Consider the following 23,122-nt stretch of genomic DNA (forward strand, 5'->3'; position numbering starts at 1 on the left):
CCAGGTTCTCATGCACTACAACCTTAATTTCAACAGTCTTGTTCCACTATTTATGTCATTACTGTACTTAGGCTTGAAAACCAGAACAGCTCTAAATTTTCTAAAACAATTGCTCTTTGCTATCTTACTGTCCAGGTACTTCAGGAATATGTTTATTAAGCAGGAAAAATAAGCTGGTCATGAGAAAACAAAGTTGCTTAACAAATCGATGTACAGATGTGTCTTCATACACCTGTCCTTTAAATGCCATATGGTTTGAGACACCTGGTAGATGCTCAGCCATGGGTAGTCATTCCCATGCTTGTGTACTGTTTCCTGAATTTTTCATCTTAGTCACATATAAATTAGCTTACAGTGCACTAGGTATTTAGGATAAGTATTTTTGTCACAAAGCCATTGGTATAAAGTCAAATGAAACATAACAAGGCTTGGCGTGGGTAACTCATTTCAGACATTTGTCTTTTGCTTTTTACCCAGATTGAGTATGTTTTCCTGAATTTTGCATCTTAATTCACTTATAGTATACTTCGGATTTGTAGTTGTGTTGCAAAGGAATTGGTAGAAGTCTCAGATTAAGACATATAATTTATATTAAATTTGAGGCAATTTAAGAATAGATGTATGGGGACACATCAGTACCTTGGTGCTAGTCTATGTGGGCACCAATGCTCACCTTACTGAGAGCAGAACATCTGCATAACTTGTATGGTTTGCTCTTCTACAGGTGGACCAATGACATCCACCATTCTAATTGCTGCACTAAATTCTGCTCTAGTCCTTTGCAGCACTCTGCAGGTAACATGCCTATCTTAAGTATAGTAAAGATAGTGCAGTGGTGTCCAGCTTTGCTAACTGCATATTAAATGCAACCTTAACGGATCTGTATGTGATTCGCTTTGTCAGTACACACTGATTCTTACTTCAAGCAGTGCACTTTACCTGAAGTAAGTTAGGTTTTTCTTGCTGCTGTTAGCACATGTGTAAATGTGAACTGACAGGGTGTGTCTGAGGCAGATGCATCCACCATTACTTTTCTGTCTGCTTACTACATTATGATTAATGGCAGCAAAAGATGCTGCTGAAACAGGTGTCTGTCTCCGTCCACACTATGGAGGCCAATCGGATTCTGGCCCCAAAACACTGTGATTTGAATCCAGGGATTGGCGCTTCCAATCCCGGGATTCATGGGATTACATTGCACATCCGCAGTTCCCCGCCTCTCTTCCCGGGCAGCGCTGAGCACCTGGCTCAGACGCTGCCTTCTGAAGCCGGGCAGTAAGGGACTTACACTGCCTGATGCCTGACACTACCTCTGGACCTTGGGGACCCCTCATTAGTGAGTAGGTTATTTGTATTGATTTTTTTTTTTTACTTGAAACCCCTCTGACCCCCTCCCCCACATACATAAATTGAAGGAGGACAGTTCAATCCCTGGATGCCGGGAATTCAGAGATTGAGATATTTTCAATCCCGATACCCGGTATTGAAAAAACGTCCCGGGATTGGCCTTCCTAGTCCACACGCTGTGAATGAGCACAGAAGTCGGCCAACATGTCCCCCACACTCCCAAGAGACAGGAGAATTCTGTGCAGTCGCATGGCCACTGCCCAGTCATGGCCCAGTAATTCCCATCTCATTGTGTTCCCTCGGCGGATAGATCCGTACACACCAGCAAACTCTGTCCGTGTGTGGATACCTGATGCCAGATATGAGCAGAAGCTGATTTCTTTCTTTGGCGCATTATACTGGAATCCATGAGATCCATATACCCATTGTCACTTGCGTGGGACTGTCTCAGCCCCAGTGGGTATACCTTAGAGGGCAATATGTTCTCACTGCCCTCCATGCAGTGCATCCATCCACATGCCACACAGGAAGCATCACATGTGAACGTACAGCGCCTACAGTTTTGATTCTTTTGTAGAGTATTCCTTAGAAATAAAATTTTTTACAAGGTTTCCCGTATCACTGCTGTATTGTCGCTATCATTGCAGGGATACAGAGTGATGAAAGTTGCAATCATTTCTTATATGTCTACCTCGTTTAGATTTTATTTCCGATCTGGAAATGAGTGCCTGACAAATAAATAGTCCTTAGAGTTGCACCTTTCTTTGCTTCTGCGACAAGATGGAGTTGGACATACAGTCCATACAGAACAATAGCACACATTTATGAAAAATTGAAAACTGATGCAAATGATGTCCTGCTAATTGGCTGTTCTGTGTTCATCAGCAGCCAATCAGCAGTAACTTTTTATATTGTAAACTGCATTAGAAAAAAAAGATCTGATTGGTAGATATGGGCTATATATTGATGTGATTGGTTGATAACAGTGAATGTCACCTTTCACTTTCGCAGTGATTTTCAGAAATGTTCTGCCACAGTTACAGTATGTCGCACAGTCACCCTAAGGAGGCTGTATATGGACATGAGAAAGTGTAGTTGCTGTATTGGTGTTTACAGCTACTACACAGCATGGTGACCTTGTGCTGACATTTCCCAGTTGCTTAAGTATTTTCCCTCCCTCTTTACACACGAAAAGCATCAGGTTCACTACAAATTAGGTTGATAGTGGTTTGGCGCCACACTTCCATTTTAGGATGTACAGTAATAAGATAATTTGGTGCAGTTTAACTGCCAGTAATGGAAATACATGCCTCATAGACTAATGCAATTTTCTTCTTCTTGCTCAATGATATTTGATGCATGACTTAAAAAGCTCTTAAGGGAGAAAACACTTCAACTCGGTGTTACAGAAAGACCAAACATAGGAGTCCTCCTGCCATGGCTGTTTCTGGAAGAACATTTACTTAGCCGTTTCACCTGTCGCAATAATTTCTTAATGTTATTCTCTAAAGAATATTAAATGAACAACTGTGTAACCGAGATTTGGAGGAAGAGCAAGTTGAAGTATTAATCCCACTGTTCCAGACTAAATAAAAATGTAACAGCTGTTGGCAGAGTATTGCAGTGCAGTGATGTTAGTCCACACACTTAATGAGTTAAACAGCAATGCAGGTTTATTTGGTATACACACAGGTGACTTGGATATGCTGTAATATTGGGTAATTGGCCTTTATAACAGACAGAGTAACAGTGATTGTAGCGGTACTTATCAGTATGACCATGTGGCTGCGGTATGTCAGCAGGGAATGTCTCCGGTGGTAAGGGATGGAGGACTGCATATCCATGCAGTGTGACTTCCCGCTGTGAAGGGAATGCACTGCCCGGTTCTCTGATAGCTCCGGCAGCGCGGTACATGCAGGAGCGCTGATGTGTCTCACTCACACTGAGCCCCGCTCTCCGGTCTCAACGCAACAAGATGGAGGAACAAACATGCACTAGGCTCCGCCTCCCTCAGACACTGGCACTAGGGGATGAACACTAGGGGATGTGCCCACAGAACCTTATGCATCTGGAGACAGATGCGGAGCGCACCATTATCTAACAGACGCTTTTTTTACTCTGTGTACACAGGCTGCATTTCCATGACAATTGGATCCTCCCACAATATGGCTGCCTCCACCAAGTATAGACAGAAAGTGCAATGTCATATAATAAAATATCTATTTACTGTATTTTCAAAATGTGACAGTATTTGCAATGCTCAAAATGAAATTATATAATGGCTTGTATAACAGAGCAGTGGATTTTTAGGTTACATGTTATACATACAGTATGTGCCAACTTTATCTGGCCCCCTATGGGAGATCCTGGAGGGAGATTAACGGTTAGGGGAGAGTGGGCCATGGCATAGAGAATCACACCATTTTAGCCCTGTCCCCCACCATTTTTGTCACTGTATCATGGGAAGGGGTTGTGATGCTGCAACTTGCAACGAAAATGCATTGTGGAACCATTTGATCTGATAGGCTTGTCTACTCTTCCGAGAGTCGAGGAGAGCTCCCCAAAATTTGTGAGTGTCTCGTAAATTCTAGAGTAGAGTATTTAATAATGATGTTATGATGAAGAACTGGAAAAACTAGATTTAAAATATATCACTTAGACTAACAAATATTATTTCATGTTTCTTGATAATTTGCCACTTGTGGTGTTCTGGGTGTGGATCATTAGATCGACAGTGTCTAGGTCGACAATGTTTAGGTCGACCACTATAGCTCGACAGTCACTAGCTCGACAGGGTTTGAAGGTCGATAGGGTTTCTAGGTCGACATGTTCTAGGTCGACAGGTCAAAAGGTCGACATGAGTTTTCATGTTTTTTTTTGTGTCATTTTCTCCGTACAGTGACCGGGAAGCCCAATTAGTGCACCGTGTCCCTTCGCATGGCTCACTTCGCTCGCCATCGTAGTCTGCGTGGATCGTTAAGTATGAAAAAGTTCAAAAAAAGTAAAAAGTAAACTCATTTCGACCTTTTGACCTGTCAACCTAGAACATGTCAACCTAGAAACCCTGTCGACCTTTAAGACATGTCGACCTAGTGACTGTCGACCTATAATGGTTGACCTAAACATTGTCGACCTAGACACTGTCGATCTGCAGACCCGCTCCCGGTGTTCTAAGTGGAATTTATAACCAATAGTTTCAATTAGCCCATTGTAGCCATCTAGTACAGTAACTGAAACCGCTGTAAGTATGCAGTAGTATACAGTGAAAATAAAACTGGCAGAATGTAAACCCGCTGCCTTGGCCTAGCAGCACTCCTACAAAAGATAGAGCATAGAATGTGGAGGATCTCCACATCATCAGCAGTAACATTACGGTGGCTGCAATCCGTAATCACACCTTGGCCGTAACGTTTTGTGCTGCAAATTACACATTTATTAAGACTCAAGATTGTTTGTGTATTGTCATTGATGGTGTAACTAGTCGTGTTATTGCGTGTGCGAGATCAGTCGTATTGAGGGTTTTCGCAACTGAATTTGCAGATCATAGTTACAATGAAAGTGAAATCGTAAATTTCTCTGACGTCCTAGTGGATGCTGGGAACTCCGTAAGGACCATGGGGAATAGCGGCTCCGCAGGAGACTGGGCACAACTAAAGAAAGCTTTAGGACTACCTGGTGTGCACTGGCTCCTCCCTCTATGACCCTCCTCTAGACACAGTTAGAATCTTGTGCCCGGCTGAGCTGGATGCACACTAGGGGCTCTCCTGAGCTCCTAGAAAAGAAAGTAATAGTTTAGGTTTTTTATTTTCAGTGAGATCTGCTGGCAACAGACTCACTGCTACGAGGGACTAAGGGGAGAAGAAGCGAACCTACCTGCTTGCAGCTAGCTTGGGCTTCTTAGGCTACTGGACACCATTAGCTCCAGAGGGATCGAACACAGGGCCCGACCTCGATCGTCCGGTCCCGGAGCCGCGCCGCCGTCCCCCTTACAGAGCCAGAAGCAAGAAGATGGTCCTGGAAATCGGCGGCAGAAGACTTCGGTCTTCACCAAGGTAGCGCACAGCACTGCAGCTGTGCGCCATTGCTCCTCATGCACACCTCACACTCCGGTCACTGATGGGTGCAGGGCGCTGGGGGGGGCGCCCTGAGCAGCAATATTATACACCTTGGCTGGCAAATCTACACAATATATAGTCATAGAGGCTATATATGTGTAAAATACCCCTGCCAGAGATCCATTTAAAAGCGGGAGAAGTCCGCCAAAAAAGGGGCGGAGCTATCTCCCTCAGCACACTGGCGCCATTTTCTCTTCACAGTGCAGCTGGAAGACAGCTCCCCAGGCTCTCCCCTGTAGTTTTCAGGCTCAAAGGGTTAAAAAGAGAGGGGGGGCACTAAATTTAGGCACAATATTGTGTATACAAGCAGCTATTGGGAAAAATCACTCAGTTATAGGGGATATTCAATTTGGCCCGGGGTGCCGGGTGATAAGTATCGGCCGGTGGGGGCTATTTAATTGGCCCCGATAAGCCGGCGCGTGCCGCGGCTTATCGGGGGCTTTGCTTCACCTGCCTCCGGCAGGCGAAGCAAAATGTCCGATAACAGCCCCGTTTTCAACCGAAAACGGGGCTGTTTCACCCAAAAACACACAGGTTTCACTGAACCTGTGTGTTTTCGGGTGTAAGAGGACTTGTTACCGGCCGAGCATATTAAATAGCCCGACCGCAGAACCCGAAGAAATATCGGGGGTTTTTACTCCCGATGTCTCTTCGGACCAAATTGAATATCCCCCATAGTGTTAATCCCTGCATTATATAGCGCTCTGGTGTGTGCTGGCATACTCTCTCTCTGTCTCCCCAAAGGACTTTGTGGGGTCCTGTCCTCAGTCAGAGCATTCCCTGTGTGTGTGTGCGGTGTGTCGGTACGGCTGTGTTGACATGTTTGATGAGGAAGGTTACGTGGAGGCGGAGCAGATGCCGATAAATGTGATGTCGCTCCCTGTGGGGCCGACACCAGAGTGGATGGATAGGTGGAAGGTATTAACCGACAGTGTCAACTCCTTACATAAAAGGCTGGATGACGTAACAGCTGTGGGACAGCCGGCTTCTCAGCCCGCGCCTGCCCAGGCGTCTCAAAGGCCATCAGGGGCTCAAAAAACGCCCGCTACCTCAGATGGCAGACACAGATGTCGACACGGAGTCTGACTCCAGTGTCGACGAGGTTGAGACATATACATAATCCACTAGGAACATCCGTTGCATGATCTCGGCAATGAAAAATGTGTTACACATTTCTGACATTAACCCAAGTACCACAAAAAAGGGGTTTTATGTTTGGGGAGAAAAAGCAGCCAGTGTTTTGTTCCCCCATCAGATGAGTGAATGAAGTGTGTGAAGAAGCGTGGGTTCCTCCGATAAGAAACTGGTAATTTCTAAAAAGTTACTGATGGCGTACCCTTTCCCGCCAGAGGATAGGTCACGTTGGGAGATAGCCCCTAGGGTGGATAAGGCTCTCACACGTTTGTCAAAAAAGGTGGCACTGCCGTCTTAGGATAAGGCCACTTTGAAGGAGCCTACTGATAAAAAGCAGGAGGCTATCCTGAAGTCTGTATATACACACTCAGGTACTATACTGAGACCTGCAATTGCCTCAGCATGGATAGTGCTGCTGCAGCATGGTCTGTTACCCTGTCAGGACAGGGATACTATAGCCATAGAGCATATTAAAGACGTCGTCTTATATATGAGGGATGCACAGAGGGATATTTGCCGGCTGGCATCCAGAATTAATGCAATGTCCATTCTGCCAGGAGGGTATTAGGGACCCGGCAGTGGACAGGTGATGCTAACTTTAAAAGGCACATTGAGATTCTGCCTTATAAGGGTGAGGAATTGTTTGGGGATGGTCTCTGGGACCTCGTATCCACAGCAACAGCTGGGAAGAATTTTTTTTACCTCAGGTTTCCTCACAGCCTAAGAAAGCACCGTATTATGAGGTACAGTCCTTTCGGCTTCAGAAAAGCAAGCGGGTCAAAGGCGCTTCCTTTCTGCACAGAGACAAGGAAGAGGGAAAAAGCTGCACCAGACAGCCAGTTCCCAGGATCAAAAATCTTCCCCCGCTTCCTCTGAGTCCACCGCATGACGCTGAGGCTCCACAGGTGGAGCCAGGTGCGGTGGGGGCGCGTCTCGGGAACTTCAGCGACCAGTGGGCTCGCTCACAGGTGGATCCCTGGGTTCTGCAAGTAGTATCACAGGGATACAAGCTGGAGTTTGAGGCGACTCCCCCTCACCGTTACCTCAAATCAGCCTTGCCTGCTGCCCTCGGATAAAGGGGAGGTAGTACTGGCGGCAATTCACAAGCTGTACTTCCAGCAGGTGATAATCAAGGCACCCCTCCTTCAACAAGGCCGAGGTTACTATTCCAAAATGTTTGTGGTACCGAAACCAGACGGGTCGGTGAGACCCATTCTAAAATTGAAATACTTGAACACTTATATACGAAGGTTCAAGTTCAAAATGGAATCGCTCAGGGCGGTTATTGCAAGCCTGGACGAAGGGGATTACATGGTATCACTGGACATCAAGGATGCTTACCTGCATGTCCCCATTTACCCTCCTCACCAGGAGTACCTCAAAATTGTGGTACAGGACTGTCATTAACAATTTCAGACGTTGCCGTTGGTCTGTCCCCGGCACCGAGGGTTTTTACCAAGGTAATGGCCGAAATGATGATACTTCTTCGAAAAAAGGGAGTTATAATTATCCCGTACTTGGACGATCTCCTTATAAAGGTGAGGTCCAGGGAGCAGTTGTTGGTCGGAGTAGCACTATCTCGGGAAGTGCTACAACAGCACGGCTGGATTCTGAATATTCCAAAGTCGCAGCTGGTTCCTACGACGCGTCTACTGTTCCTGGGTATGGTTCTGGACACAGAACAGGAAAAGGTGTTTCTCCCGGAGGAGAAGGCCAAGGAGTTGTCATCTCTAGTCAGAGACCTCCTAAAACAAATACAGGTGTCGGTGCATCAATGCACGCGAGTCCTGGGAAAGATGGTAGCTTCTTACGAAGAAATTCCATTCGGCAGGTTCCATGCAAGGATCTTCCAGTGGGATCTGTTGGACAAGTGGTCCGGGTCGCATCTTCAGATGCATCGGCTGATAACCCTGTCTCCAAGGGCCAGGGTGTCGCTGTTGTGGTGACTGCAGAGTGCTCATCTGCTAGAGGGCCGCAGATTCGGCATACAGGACTGGGTCCTGGTGACCACGGATGCCAGCCTTCGAGGCTGGGGGGCAGTCACACAGGGAAGAAACTTCCAAGGACTATGGTCGAGTCAGGAGACTTCCCTACACATAAATATTCTGGAACTAAGGGCCAGTTACAATGCCCTAAGCCAGGCTAGACCCCTGCTTCAACACCAGCCGGTGCTGATCCAGTCAGACAACATCACGGCGGTCGCCCATGTAAACCAACAGGGCGGCACAAGAAGCAGGATGGCGATGGCAGAAGCCACAAGGATTTTCCGATGGACGGAAAATCATGTGTTAGCACTGTCAGCAGTGTTCATTCCCGGAGTGGACAACTGGGAAGCAGACTTTCTCAGCAGGTACGACCTCCACCCGGGAGAGTGGGGACTTCATCCAGAAGTCTTCCAAATGATTGTACACCATTGGGAAAGGCCACAGGTGGACATGATGGCGTCCCGCCTCAAAAAAAAGATATTGCGCCAGGTCAAGGGACCCTCAGGCGATAGCTGTGAATGCTCTGGTAACACCGTGGGTGTACCAGTCGGTGTATGTGTTCCCTCCTCGGCCTCTCATACCCAAGGTACTGAGAATAATAAGAAGGAGAGGAGTAAGAACTATACTCGTGGTTCTGGATTGGCCAAGAAAAGCTTGGTACCCAGAACTTCAAGAAATGATCTCAGAGGACCCATGGCCTCTGCCGCTCAGACAAGACCTGCTGCAGCAGGGGCCCTGTCTGTTCCAAGACTTACCGCGGCTGCGTTTGACGGCATGGCGGTTGAACACCGGATCCTAAAGGAAAAAGGCATTCCGGAGGAAGTCATTCCTATGCTGATTAAAGCTAGGAAAGATGTGATCGCAAAACATTATCACCGCATATGGCGAAAATATGTTGCTTGGTGTGAGGCCAGGAAGGCCCCAACAGAGGAATTTCAACTGGGTCGATTTCTGCACTTCCTACAGTCAGGAGTGACTATGGGCCTAAAATTGGGTTCCATTAAGGTCCAGAGTTCGGCTCTGTACATTTTCTTCCGAAAGGAACTGGCTTCACTGCCTGAAGTTCAGACTTTTGTTAAGGGAGTGCTGCATATTCAGCCCCCGTTTGTGCCTCCAGGGGCACCGTGGGATCTCAACGTGGTGTTGGATTTCCTGAAGTAGCATTGGGTTGAGCCACTTAAATCCATAGAGCTAAAATACCTCACGTGGAAAGTGGTCATGCTGTTGGCCTTGGCGTCGGCCAGGCGTGTATCAGAATTGGCGGCTTTGTCAGGAAAAAGCCCTTATCTGATTTTTCATATGGATAGGGCGGAATTGAGGACTCGTTCCCAATTCCTTCCTAAGGTGGTATCAGCTTTTCATGTGAACCAACCTATTCTGGTGCCTGCGGCTACTTGGGACTTGGAGGACTCCAAGTTACTGGACGTAGTCAGGGCCCTGAAAATATATATTTCCAGGATGGCTGGAGTCAGGAAAACTGACTCGCTATTTATCCTGTATGCACCCAACAAGCTGGGTGCTCCTGCTTCTAAGCAGACTATTGCTCACTGGATCTGTAGCACGATTCAACTTGCACATTCTGCGGCTGGACTGCCGCACCCTAAATCTGTAAAAGCCCATTCCACGAGGAAAGTGGGCTCTTCTTGGGCGGCTGCCCGAGGGGTCTCGGCTTTACAACTTTGCCGAGCTGTTACTTGGTCAGGTTCAAACACTTTTGCAAGAGTCTACAAGTTTGATACCCTGGCTGAGGAGGACCTTGAATTTGCTCATTCGGTGCTGCAGAGTCATCCGCACTCTCCCGCCCGTTTGGGAGCTTTGGTATAATGCCCATGGTCCTTACGGAGTTCCCAGCATCCACTAGGATGTCAGAGAAAATAAGATTTTACTCGCCGGTAAATCTATTTCTCGTAGTCCGTAGTGGATGCTGCGCGCCCATCCCAAGTGCGGATTGTCTGCAATACTTGTATATAGTTATTGCCTAACTAAAGGGTTATTGTTATGAGCCATCTGTTAGTGAGGCTCAGTTATATTTCATACTGTTAACTGGGTATTGTATCACGAGTTATACGGTGTGATTGGTGTGGCTGGTATGAGTCTTACCCGGGATTCCAAATCCTTTCCTTATTGTGTCAGCTCTTCCGGGCACAGTATCCTAACTGAGGTCTGGAGGAGGGTCATAGAGGGAGGAGCCAGTGCACACCAGGTAGTCCTAAAGCTTTCTTTAGTTGTGCCCAGTCTCCTGCGGAGCCGCTATTCCCCATGGTCCTTACGGAGTTCCCAGCATCCACTACGGACTACGAGAAATAGATTTACCGGCGAGTAAAATCTTATTATATCCCAATTGGTCCGACTCCGTACATGCTGCAGCGTCATCACCATGTTATAAAAACGCCCCCAAACTGCTGACACATGTGTATTGGTGGCGTCTGTTCAGTCCTTAGGACTGAATAGACTGCCTCAGCCGTGCTTGTCAGCAGAAAGACTTAAAATTGTTTTCACATGTAAACAAGTGCATTGATTTTGTGCATTGTCTTGCTATTTTGGTGCGAGTTTCGTCGATTTTGCAAGCATTATTCTTAGTAAATTTGTGAGTTGCATTGGTACCAATGTTTTTTTGACGATGCTTCTTCAATGGTGAGTTGCTACAATTTGGTCTGCAAAGTCATGTTTGACATGAGATATCCATGCAGATTGGACATTAGTAAATTCCTGATTTGCAAAATCACGGCTTTATTGCTAAAGTTCGGAAAATTGACCTAACACGATTCTTAGTAAATCTCCCCCCACATGTGCTATTCATGACATTCAAAACACTTGCTATATGGTTATGAGGCATTTTAAAAAAAACAACAAATGATTGATAGATATTAACTGGTACATTTGATTGTTGCTTTTGTAGATGCAAACTTCCGGGACCATTCAGGTAAAAAGCATTTTGTAAGTGGTTTGAAATAAGATAATGGTTTGGAGCTTAACCTTTCCAATAGTAACCAGTTAAGGACCCCATACACTAGACCGATGATGCCCGATTTCAGCCCAATTCGGGCATTCGGCCAGATATATTGGGTGAAATCGGGCATTTTCGGTGTGCTTTTCCCCCGATTCGTTCCGATGCACGTTCCCGTGTGCATCGGATCGGATCCCCCTAGATCCGACATATCATACCTCCCAACATTGAAGTAGAGGAAGGAGGGACATCTTGGCGCGCGTAGCGCGCGCACGACCGAAAGGGGTGTGGCCTGTGTATAAGGGGGCGTGGCTTTGCTGGAGGGCCACACTCGCCAGCCACGCCCCCATTTTCGTCACTGAGGGGGCATGGCCAGCGCTCTTTGAGCTGCTGGCATGCCCCCTCTCCCTCTAACTCACTGGAACAGACGCTGTGCGCGTGCGCACAGCGTCTATTCAACGCTGCTCTGCTCTCAACTGAGCAGAGCAGTGAATGATCAGGAGCCTCCTAACTGCCCCCCCCCCCCCACCGCGGGACACTGCGGCCCGCGGGAGGGACAGCGGGACAGACCCAAAAAAACGGGACTGTCCCGCGAAAATCGGGACAGTTGGGAGGTATGGACATATCAAGAGAGCTGCACTCGTGATATGTCGGATCCCGCAGTAAATGGATGGGAAAGTAAAAGATACATCGTATGCAAAAAAAAAAACCTGCTTACGATATATCTAATACTATCATGCCAACGGGGAGGCTGCCGGGAGGTTGGAGGAAATCTTATATGACATGACGGACCGTCATGTCGTATAAGTGTATGGGGCCCTTTACACATGTATCCTAATTTTTTTTTACATTAACTGTATGTATAGATCTATTTATTAGTGCTATTAAAGCTAATTCACAAAACCTGGTACTTTTGCACATTGCTCTTCTCATTTAAATTTGCTTTGACTCAAATGCTTATTTCCATAAGAAAATGTCAGACATTTAGTTTATTGACAAGGGACAGAAAGGTGATATCTTGTAAGGCTGCTGACTCCGTAGTTTATACAACTAACCATTGAGATTAAAGCTAAATCAGTAGCAAATTGGTGCTTTTAAAGTTTTTGGCACAAGACCCTCATCACCCAATGGATTATTAAAAAAAAGTGGCAGATTATTATCAATGCAAAAGCATTGTGCAAAAGTATCATGTGTTACATTCACAATAAAGTATTTAGCGATGATTATAATTATTACTGCACCCTAGAAAAGCACTGAATTCTATGCATGTGCTGTAGTAGGCTTATACTTAGCAATATGACCTTTCATGTAACCAGCAGTCCATACCATTGACCATTTTCATCCTTTGTTCTGCGTTTCCGGCCAGGTACCTTTAATCACTGTCAACTTGCATATTTCAGAAGGGCAATTTGCCTGTTAACTTTTATATAAGTAATGGGTTATTACTATTAGAAATGTAATACTTTAAAAGCGAAGATTATATTTCCAAATAAGGCACCTCATTTAGAGAACAGACTTCTCAGTATAGCATTTACCTAACTGTCTTTATAGTGCGCAGACCCTTGTGGCCCTAATTTTGTTTGTTGCAAACCATTAAGATTTGGCTTACCATACTATATCTTTAAACTGGGACACTCATGAATTACACAGATTTTGTGACTGATTAAAACCAGATGAAATGCAGGCTTGAATTCATCTGACCACAGAACCATTTGCAGAGGGAGTTAGATTTGGGTGGGTTATTTTGTTTCTGTGCAGGGTAAATACTGGCTGCTTTATTTTTACACTGCAATTTAGATTTCAGTTTGAACTCACCACACCCAAATCTAACTCTCTCTGCACATGTTATATCTGCCCCCCGTGCAGTGCACATGGGGGGTCATTCCGAGTTGATTGCTAGCTGCTGTTGTTCGCTGTGTAACGATCAGTGAAAAAAACGGCTAATCAGCGCATGCGTATGCACCGCAATGCGCACGCATGTCGTACTGGTACAAAGTCCTTTGTGGTTTTGCACTGGTTCTAGCGACGATTCCAAACGCACAGCTGATCGCAAGGAGATTGACATGAAGTGGGCGTTTCTGGGTGGCAACTGACCGTTTTCAGGGAGTGTTTGGCAAAACGCAGGCGTGGCTGAAAAAACGCAGGCGTGGCTTAGAATCAACACACACGAAGTGTAATTACAATACTGGTCTTGTTTTGCACAAAAAGATTTTGCAGGCGCTGTGCTACACAAGCGTTCGCACTTCTGCAAAGTGAAAATACACTCCCCAGTGGGCGGCTGCTAAAAACTGCTAGCGAGTGATCAGCACGGAATGACCCCCATGGTTTTGCCCATTAGCTAACAAATTTGCTGCTGCGATCAGATCTGAATTAAGGCCCATACACATTAGACGATGTCGCTCTGTGAGCGACATCGTCTAACGTTTCCCCCTCCCGGGCCGGCCGGTCGGCGGCCACCTGTACGCACTGAGCGATATGACCGCTCATATCGCTCAGTGACGTCACGCCCCCGCCAGCCCTGCATGAAGGTCATGGACGACAGTCCACATCCTTCATGCTTGCCCTACCGACAGCGACGATCGTTGCCGACCCGCGGGGCCGCGCATCGGTCGTCGCTGGCGGCATACACACTTAACGATAAAATGAGCGACGTCGCTCAAGGAGGGGGAAAATGAGCGACTTCGCTCATTTTATCGTTAAGTGTGTATGGACCTTTAGGCCCAGAATCCGAACATTTGGCTGTTAGCATGGACTGAAGATAAACACATACTTGATAACACACAGTCATCTTATGATCGAATAGTTAAGATCATTATTATTAGGGATCACAGTAATTTTCAAATGATATTCACAGGGGTATTGATATACAGTAATCTATATTGCAGTTTGACTCTCTTTTTTTAATAACAATATTAGTAAAGTTGGAGTTTGAACAGGTTATTTTGGTGTCATTTAGGTTCACTTTGTTCTGTTTTGATGTTGGCTTAAATCCATTTGCATTCATGGTGAAAATGTTAAATACTGGAATGTGCTAAAATCTGAATTGCTATCTAAAGCTGTCCTACAGTATGTCTCCCTGCCTGCCACTTAAACACAACGTTGGAGTATTTCTAATGTGTAATCATAGGCCATTGCTATCATAATGGAATTCACTGGAGGTTTTCTGAAAATCTGTGTAACAGCAGTAGAATTATTTAACCTAAAAAAAGAAATAATGATAAGATGTAATGTATGAGGTTTTATGGAATAAAGTGCACACCTACAAAACATTTTCTCCTAAAATTAATCTGACTTCAGTATATAGTTAGTGTATTTAGTGTAGGTCAAGGAAATAATTTTTAAAATGTACTTTAAATATAAGTACTGGCAACTTGTGTCCTGACGGAAAGTGTGAACCTAACCGCTGGTTCAAAGGAGGTTACTGAGTCAAACCTCCACTTACTACTCAAACTGCAGTCAGTTTAATTGATAGTAGTAGGGTTTTCTGACCTAGAACATGTTGACCTAGAAGCCCTGTCAACCTTCAAACCATGTCGACCTAGTGACTGTCGACCTATAGTGGTCGACCAAAACATTGTCGACCTAGACACTGTCGTTCCTATGATCCACACCCTTTCTGACAGCCATTGTTTATTGCTGCAGGCTACAGGGAGTAGATAGAACTTTGACTTTCCAGCATTCCCTAGCACAGAGACACCACCAGGGGCAAGAGACATACAACATGATCCCTCCATGGTACCTTACCTTCTCAGGACTGAGCTAGTATTGGTGGAACCCCTGTGACTCCCCGAGGAGGGCTGTGTGCCTTGCCTTGTTCAGGCTGACAGCTGACTGTGTATATGGCCAGCTGGCCACAAGTCACAGCAGCCCAGTGCCCAGCCAGAGCTGCACTGCAGATCCGTACATGGACATGCACCCCCCTGGATATGCCACTGCCCAGGCTCTGGCATACTGCCCAGCTGCCACTCTAGTCCCTGCGGTTCATCACTAGTGTCGGGAGCTGGCGTGGCTCTGTTTGTAATGACCCAGCAGCTAGCGGCAGGGATAGCGGGTGGTTTAGGACAATTGCGCCCACAGGGCCAATCTGATGTGTGCACTTCTAGGACAAATTATATCTGCTTATACCGTATAGATCCTAAAGATCGTTTGTGTATGTAAAGAAAAAAGTATTGTGCATCTGATTGGAATAAGAGTACTTTTATTTGGTACTTGATGTATTAAACTGATGTACTGTAATGGCATTCTGGTAACATTTTATTGATAAGATGACGTCCTTTCTTTTACAATTTTTAGAGTATAATGTGCTACAGATACGTAACATACAGCTAATTCTTTTTGGAGATGGCTACCAAACAGCCATAAATAGCATATTATTATGAGTACAAAATAAATGTTTTCACCTGTTTTGTAGCCTGAATAAAGTCACTTTTAGTTAATGCCTTGTCCATTCTGTATTCTAAGTCATAACATCTCACCTAAAACAGAACACAATGAGATGATACTAAACACCAGAAGCAACCTAGCAAATAATAAAGTATAGCTATATTTGTGGTTGCACTCATGTTATATTGCAGTATGTTTCTCTGCCCTTGTTAATTTTACATTCATGACCATTTACATTTTTTAGGCTGTTTGCGTAACTGCCCATGTTTCAAAATAGACGTCACAAAAGGAGTGGGCAAAGTGTGGTGGAAGCTGAGAAAGACGTGCTACAAGATAGTTGAACACAACTGGTTTGAGAGTTTTATCATCTTCATGATTCTCCTCAGTAGTGGAGCACTGGTGAGTGAAATGTTTCATTTATGCCCGTTTTATGTTTACCTGTTCATCCAGGATGTAGTCATCCTGTTGACAATCACAATATCAAAACCGACATCATAATGTCATAATGTCCACATGGTTAAAATGATGAAACCTAACATGACACCTTCAAAATCTCCACGTCCTGTGGATGGGATGCAGTCAGGATTCCGGCAGTCAAGATACAGACAGTGGAATCCCAACGGATCCTGACGGGGTTAGGCACTAGGGGGAAGGTTAGGGTTAGGCTGCCAGAGTGGGGGAGGGTTATGATTAGGCTGTGGGAGGAGTGGGTTAGGTTTAGGGGTAGGGGTGGGGATAAAATACTTAGTTATCCGTTGGGATTTCAACAGTTGGGATGCCACCGTCTGCATTCTGACCGTCGATATACTGACTGCCAAGATTTCATGTAAACGTTTCTGGGTGGTCAATTTTGACCTGACCCATAAAAAAAATAAAAATTGTTTATTTAGTTACAGAAATGGACACGCCTCTTGTATCCATTAAGTGTAAGGAATGGTAAGAAGATGCTACCCATGCTCTTTTCTTGACCTTTGCATTAATGAAATAGTTCTCTAGCAGTAGCACTGTTAAAGGTTTATACATGGAGTGAACATGGACAGGAAGGGGCCACAGGAACAGAAGTTATAGCTTTGGCCAAGAGAGAAAATGTATTTGTGATAATTTTGTAGAGTTGATAATTACAATCTGAGTTCTGACATTTCATTTGGCAGGGCTTACATATAATTTGATGTGACAATATACAGTGTTTGGCCTCCATGGTACATCTCCAGTTCTTATTGCTGGAGATAAAATTTACCCTCTTAGTTGTAGAGATCAGTATGGTACAGGATGCTGTATTAGCCAGGAGTACCTGCCGAGAGTTGGCAGAGAATCAGGCACATCCAAACACTCCGGAGCACTGAGGTGGCAAGTCTCCAGTTTCAGCTGGAAGCCAGGGAGGCCACGGTGCAGGGATCACCTCCAATACCCTCTTGGACTGTATGCTTTTGAATGCTTCTCTAATATGGCCAATACATCATGCTATGGCAGACCACGCTTCATTATCATGTGCCCAGTTGGTGGAAGGGCTAGCAAGAGATTCATTTGTCTCACATACACTAAGGGGGTGATTCAGACCTGATGGCTAGGCTGCTAAAATTGTAGTCCTGTTACCAGCTAGTCGCCGCCCAAGAGAAGTGTATATTCGCCGTGCATGTGTGCAATTGCATGTGTACACCGAGCTGCTAAAAATCCCTCAGTCAGCAGACAGCTGCAAATCCGTTTGCACCTCACTCACCAGTGAATGGTTTTTACCAGTGTGTACAGTCTGTGTGCAGCCCAGGACTTACAGTGCGATGAGAACGGGCTGATCTGGGCCGGAGCTGACGTCACACGCCCTCCCTGGAAACGCTTGGGCTCGCCTGTGTTTTCCCTGACACTCCCAGAAAACGGTCAGTTACCACCCACAAATGGCTTCCTCCTGTCAATCAGCATGCCAATGGCTGTGCGATCAGAATTTTTGCACCATCATGTCGCTGACCAGCGATGCCTGTTGTTGTTTGCTGAAGCGCGTGTGCATTGTGGTGCATACGCATGCGCAGTTAATGGCTGATCACCCGCTGTGCGAAAATGCACAGCAGCGATCAGGTCTGAATCACCCCCCCTAAGATCAGTAAAAATTAGAGTATTTGCAATAAAATGACAATAGAACAATGGCATGAGGCATGAGAGGCGTTGTGCTTCTGTGTTTGCCCAGGCATCCCTGGAAATTAAATGTAAATATTGCAAAGTGCCAGATTTGTTTTGCTTTTGGCAGGATATAGTTTTTGTTTATTGCAGCAGTCACCATTCATATGGATTGTTTCCTAAAACCCGTTCCTATTTTTCCCAAAACTAATGAAAAACAAAAGCATCCAATAAATGGAATGGGTGCAGTTACAGAATAGGATTCATTCTGTGTAAAAAATTATTTGTGCTCATTTTCCTGACCTCCGTTGTTTTCTTATGCCTGTGTTTGGATGTGGAAATTGAATGGTTTTGCATTAATAATTGTTTAACTTCCCTAGGGTGACACAGAAATGACCACATTAGACATCCTTCCTGCATAGCATGAGCGTAATCTCATTGAGTAAAATTATGTCATTATCTTCCATGGTTTACTGTAACAAGTCACATTAATCACGCTTAGGACGGTGTATGATTTCTGGTGCTAATCTATCAATAGTTTAAAGGGACAGATTATAATGGGATTATAGTAATTTGTAGAATGTGATGTCACAGTGTTGTTTTCGGTTTTGCTAAGACCTGCAATAAAGGGAACGGCCAATTGGCTTCACAATAAAACAAATGAAGGTTATTTTTTTTTTTTACTTGTGAAGGATAGAAATACTATATATGCAGGGGAAGATTGGATGGAAATCTTACCTGGGAAATTCTGGGAGCAGACCTAACTGGGGGAGCAGCATGTGGAGTGGGGTGGGAGGCCCCTCTTCAGAAGTAAGCACTTTCTTGACAGTGAAACAGCCAGTGTTTACCTTCCTGGAATCTGATGAAAAACATGTGGTTTCCCACCTTTAGGGTGCATCAGTGGAGTATTCTAGACACATTAACCTTTACCTGTAGCTATTCTCATCTACAGTAACAGCATACATATGTATTTATTTTTATAAATATTGCCTGGATGTGGACATCTAATAAAAGAGTTTATGTGTATGCAACAAACAAGTTAAACATAATTCATATATGTACATTTATTAGTTTTCTAACTTTAACACATCACACTAACCCCCACCAGCCAGTGGGTTTGGGATGAGCCCCAGTGCTATTCAGCATTGGGTGAGTTTTCCCACTTTTCTTGTATCCCAATCTCCCCTGGAACAGTCAGTCCTATGCTATCCATCCTGGGGCTATGGCAGAGGTTCTCAAAAACGGTCCTCAAGGCACCCCAGCTGTCCAGTTTTTAAGTAAAGAATTAGCACAGACAGTTAAATCAAATTGAATAAGATTCTAATTAAGTCACCTGCAAGCAAGGATATATTAAAACCTGGACTGTTGGGGTGCTTTGAGGACCGTGTTTGAGAACCTCTGGGCTACGGTATTTGACACCAAGACAGCACACACACCAACACAACTGCTTCCACCAGGTACAAAATGCTCTGCTCCAGAGCTTCCTTCTTAATGTATAATTGCCATCACCTGTGTTGAACTAATTAATTGATGAGAAAGACGAGGTGACTGCAATCATAAATAAAGTTAAAAGTTCGGGGGAGTAATACTTTTACCTTGTGGTAGGGGTCATGTTGTCTGATCTGTGACAGGGGCAGCTCCCACTGTGCTCCTCACATGCTATCCTTCAGACAAAGTGATCAGCTTTTTCTGATATACAGTAGCCTAGTGCTGTGTGTCTTGTTGTGGGTACAGCCAAAGCTGTTTACTCCCCCACATTAGTGGGAATCTGGGTTGGCTATAAGTGCTGATGCTGATTACAGGTTTGGGGCCATATGCAATTGTGGTCGAATTGCCGCAAATGTCGAAAAACGGGGCATTTTCGACAAAAAAAAAATGATTCGACAATGCAATACAGTACTTTTCGACAAAAAAAAAACGGCCGTTTCAGATTCAACTTTTTGCAATTCGACATTTGTCAAATGCGACATGTCTGCAATGGTAAAAATGCTTGGTGAACAAGCCCTGCCCTGGGTGAAACGTACGTCCAATCTCTAGGACGTCACGGTGATGTCATTCGGAATCCCCGTGCAGAGAACACGGCTCCGATCTCGGGCTTCAGGAGAGACACGCGCCCTAACTGCAGCGGCTGCTGCACACTTACGAATCCTACAGACAGGTACTCTGGTGCTCTCTCATTGAAGAGCGGCAGGACGCGTCTCTCTGCAATGACCACTTGGCCACCAGAGACTCTGTGACCCGCAGCTATCAACAGCAGTAAACACCCTCTTCTTTCTTCATACCAGTGCCGGCCGCCTGACTCTCTCACCTCCCATTCACTGTGGAACTCCACACGTGGGAAGGCAGTAGAAGCTGGCGGACACTCGGCTCTGGTCTGACCCTCTATACCTATTTCAGGCTCATACAAAGTGTCCTCAATTAGTGCAGAAGCTGTTTCTCTACGTAAGTTGAAATGCCCGACGTGGTGATAATGACCATTATTCATTGATGCATTTCTTAAACACCACGCAATTTGCTTGATACCCATTCCGTATATTTATTCACCAGGCTTAGTATACTCGCTTCCTTGATCTTTTGACTGTATTAAGAGTAATTGCATACCCACATAAAAACATAGTGTGGGACACTAACTGCTTCTGAATTACGACAAATGCTGGGATACTGATGCATAATAGAAAGCAGAAACAGAAGCAGATTATTCCTAAATGTGCAATGATCACAATCTTCTTCAATAATAGAAGGTAATTTAATAATCAGTCGTATAGGAAGTGCAATTCTTATATTGTTTTGTTACATGTCTTCTATTTGTTAACCTGTATAGAGGTGTAGGAAAAAACTGTGTTCCCTAATGCACACCGAGTGAGAAATATTACTACATAATAATCAGATAATACGGAGATCTTAGTTGCGTATATCTGCAGATATAGGGTTAAGCCCCCAGGCCGATCGACAAGGCTTCTCCGTCACTGGGGGTCCCTAATACTAGGTATGGATCCGGGGTGCAGGACGCCACGATGTCGGCACAGGTCGGCCACCCCAGGTCAGCACACAGGTGAAAATTAATAGGGGTTAATAAGAAGCACCGAAGTGCTATGTAAGTGGTGTGATTAAAATAATATATACAAAGGGATAGGGAAAATCATAAGTGTTAATAAAGTGTTAGAGTGTGCCAACCTGAAGCAGCCCAGCCATACCAACACAGGGGCCACCGCACCCCACACCCACCCCATAAATAATTACAAATATGTCTGGGTTAAATTCCCAGTGTAAGGCCACATGGTAATGGCTCCTACAGCATCTGAGAGCCAGCTTACCTGGGGATACCCCTGGCTTCCCCTATGGCACTATGGAGTCAGCAATCCCTCCTAATGCTGACCCATCTATGCCTCTCTAAATACAATACACAAAATGGAAAGCTGCTCAATCAGATTGTAATGTCACTCAGGTGCTAAAAGGGAGGGGTAATACTGTGTAGGAAAAAACTGTGTTCCCTAATGCACACCGAGTGAGAAATATTACTACATAATAATCAGATAATACGGAGATCTTAGTTGCGTATATCTGCAGATATAGGGTTAAGCCCCCAGGCCGATCGACAAGGCTTCTCCGTCACTGGGGGTCCCTAATACTAGGTATGGGTCCGGGGTGCAGGACCCCACGATGTCGGCACAGGTCGGCCACCCCAGGTCAGCACACAGGTGAAAATTAATAGGGGTTAATAAGAAGCACCGAAGTGCTATGTAAGTGGTGTGATTAAAATAATATATACAAAGTGATAGGGAAAATCATAAGTGTTAATAAAGTGTTAGGGTGTGCCGACCTGAAGCAGCCCAGCCATACCGACACAGGGGCCACTGCACCCCACGCCCACCCCATAAATAATTACAAATATGTCTTGGTTAAATTCCCAGTGTAAGGCCACATGGTAATGGCTCCTACAGCATCTGAGAGCCAGCTTACCTGGGGATACCCCTGACTTCCCCTATGGCACTATGGAGTCAGCAATCCCTCCTAATGCTGACCCATCTATGCCTCTCTAAATACAATACACAAAATGGAAAGCTGCTCAATCAGATTGTAATGTCACTCAGGTGCTAAAAGGGAGGGGTAATTCTGTGTAGGAAAAAACTGTGTTCCCTAATGCACACTGAGTGAGAAATATTACTACATAATAATCAGATAATACGGAGATCTTAGTTGCGTATATCTGCAGATATAGGGTTAAGCCCCCATGCCGATCGACGAGGCTTCTCCGTCACTGGGGGTCCCTAATACTAGGTATGGGTCCGGGGTGCAGGACCCCACGATGTCGGCACAGGTCGGCCACCCCAGGTCAGCACACAGGTGAAAATTAATAGGGGTTAATAAGAAGCACCGAAGTGCTATGTAAGTGGTGTGATTAAAATAATATATACAAAGTGATAGGGAAAATCATAAGTGTTAGAGGTGTAGCAAAAGGAATTAATACGTACACACATTTTTAAAGAATTTGATTAAACATGTTTTAAATAATAATCTTTAAAGAGTGCCCCCACAAAGAGGTTTTCTTCTTTGTTCCCGTGGTCCTTTCCCGGGACAAAAACCCCCTGTAATGGTAAAAATGCGGCTTTTCGACAAAAGTATATTCAATTGAAGAATGTCGATTTGACAACAGTGCTTTTCGACAGTCATTTCGTCAATTTCAGTCCGCCTCATTTTGCTGGCGTGATCTAATAAAAAAATTTAAAAACATGTTTTTTTGTGTTTTTTTTTATTGCTAATAGCATATCTATTTATATTAGAAGGGATTACCTACTTGGTTTGTCTATTTAGGAGCCACAAGTATTATTTAATATATTTTTTAAAAGAATATTTTTTTTTAACTGACTAAAATAATATGGAGAGATCAGAGAATGTGTTTCAGTGGGAAGGGGTGGGAATGGGTTAAAAATCCTGAAAAAAATGCGTGGGGTCCCCCCTCCTAAGCATAACCAGCCTCGGCTCTTTGAACCGGTCCTGGTTGTAAAAATACGGGGGGGGGGGGAAATTACAAGGGATCCCCCGTATTTTAACAACCAGCACCGGGCTCTGCGTCTGGTCCTGGTGCAAAAAATACCGGGACAAAA

General features: G+C 45.0%; 1 protein-coding gene across 1 annotated transcript in view; it reads left to right on the forward strand.

The window, feature by feature from the left end:
- LOC134927416 (sodium channel protein type 5 subunit alpha-like) overlaps positions 1-23,122 on the forward strand; it is a 782,837-nt gene that overhangs the window by 612,342 nt on the left and 147,373 nt on the right. Inside the window, exon 20 of the mRNA XM_063921835.1 lies at positions 16,156-16,310. Within this exon, the coding sequence (XP_063777905.1) occupies positions 16,156-16,310 (155 nt within the window). The remainder of the gene's footprint in view (positions 1-16,155; positions 16,311-23,122) is intronic.

The sequence above is a fragment of the Pseudophryne corroboree genome, chromosome 5 (assembly GCF_028390025.1).
Source record: "Pseudophryne corroboree isolate aPseCor3 chromosome 5, aPseCor3.hap2, whole genome shotgun sequence".
In the NCBI taxonomy this organism is placed as follows: Eukaryota; Metazoa; Chordata; class Amphibia; order Anura; family Myobatrachidae; genus Pseudophryne; species Pseudophryne corroboree.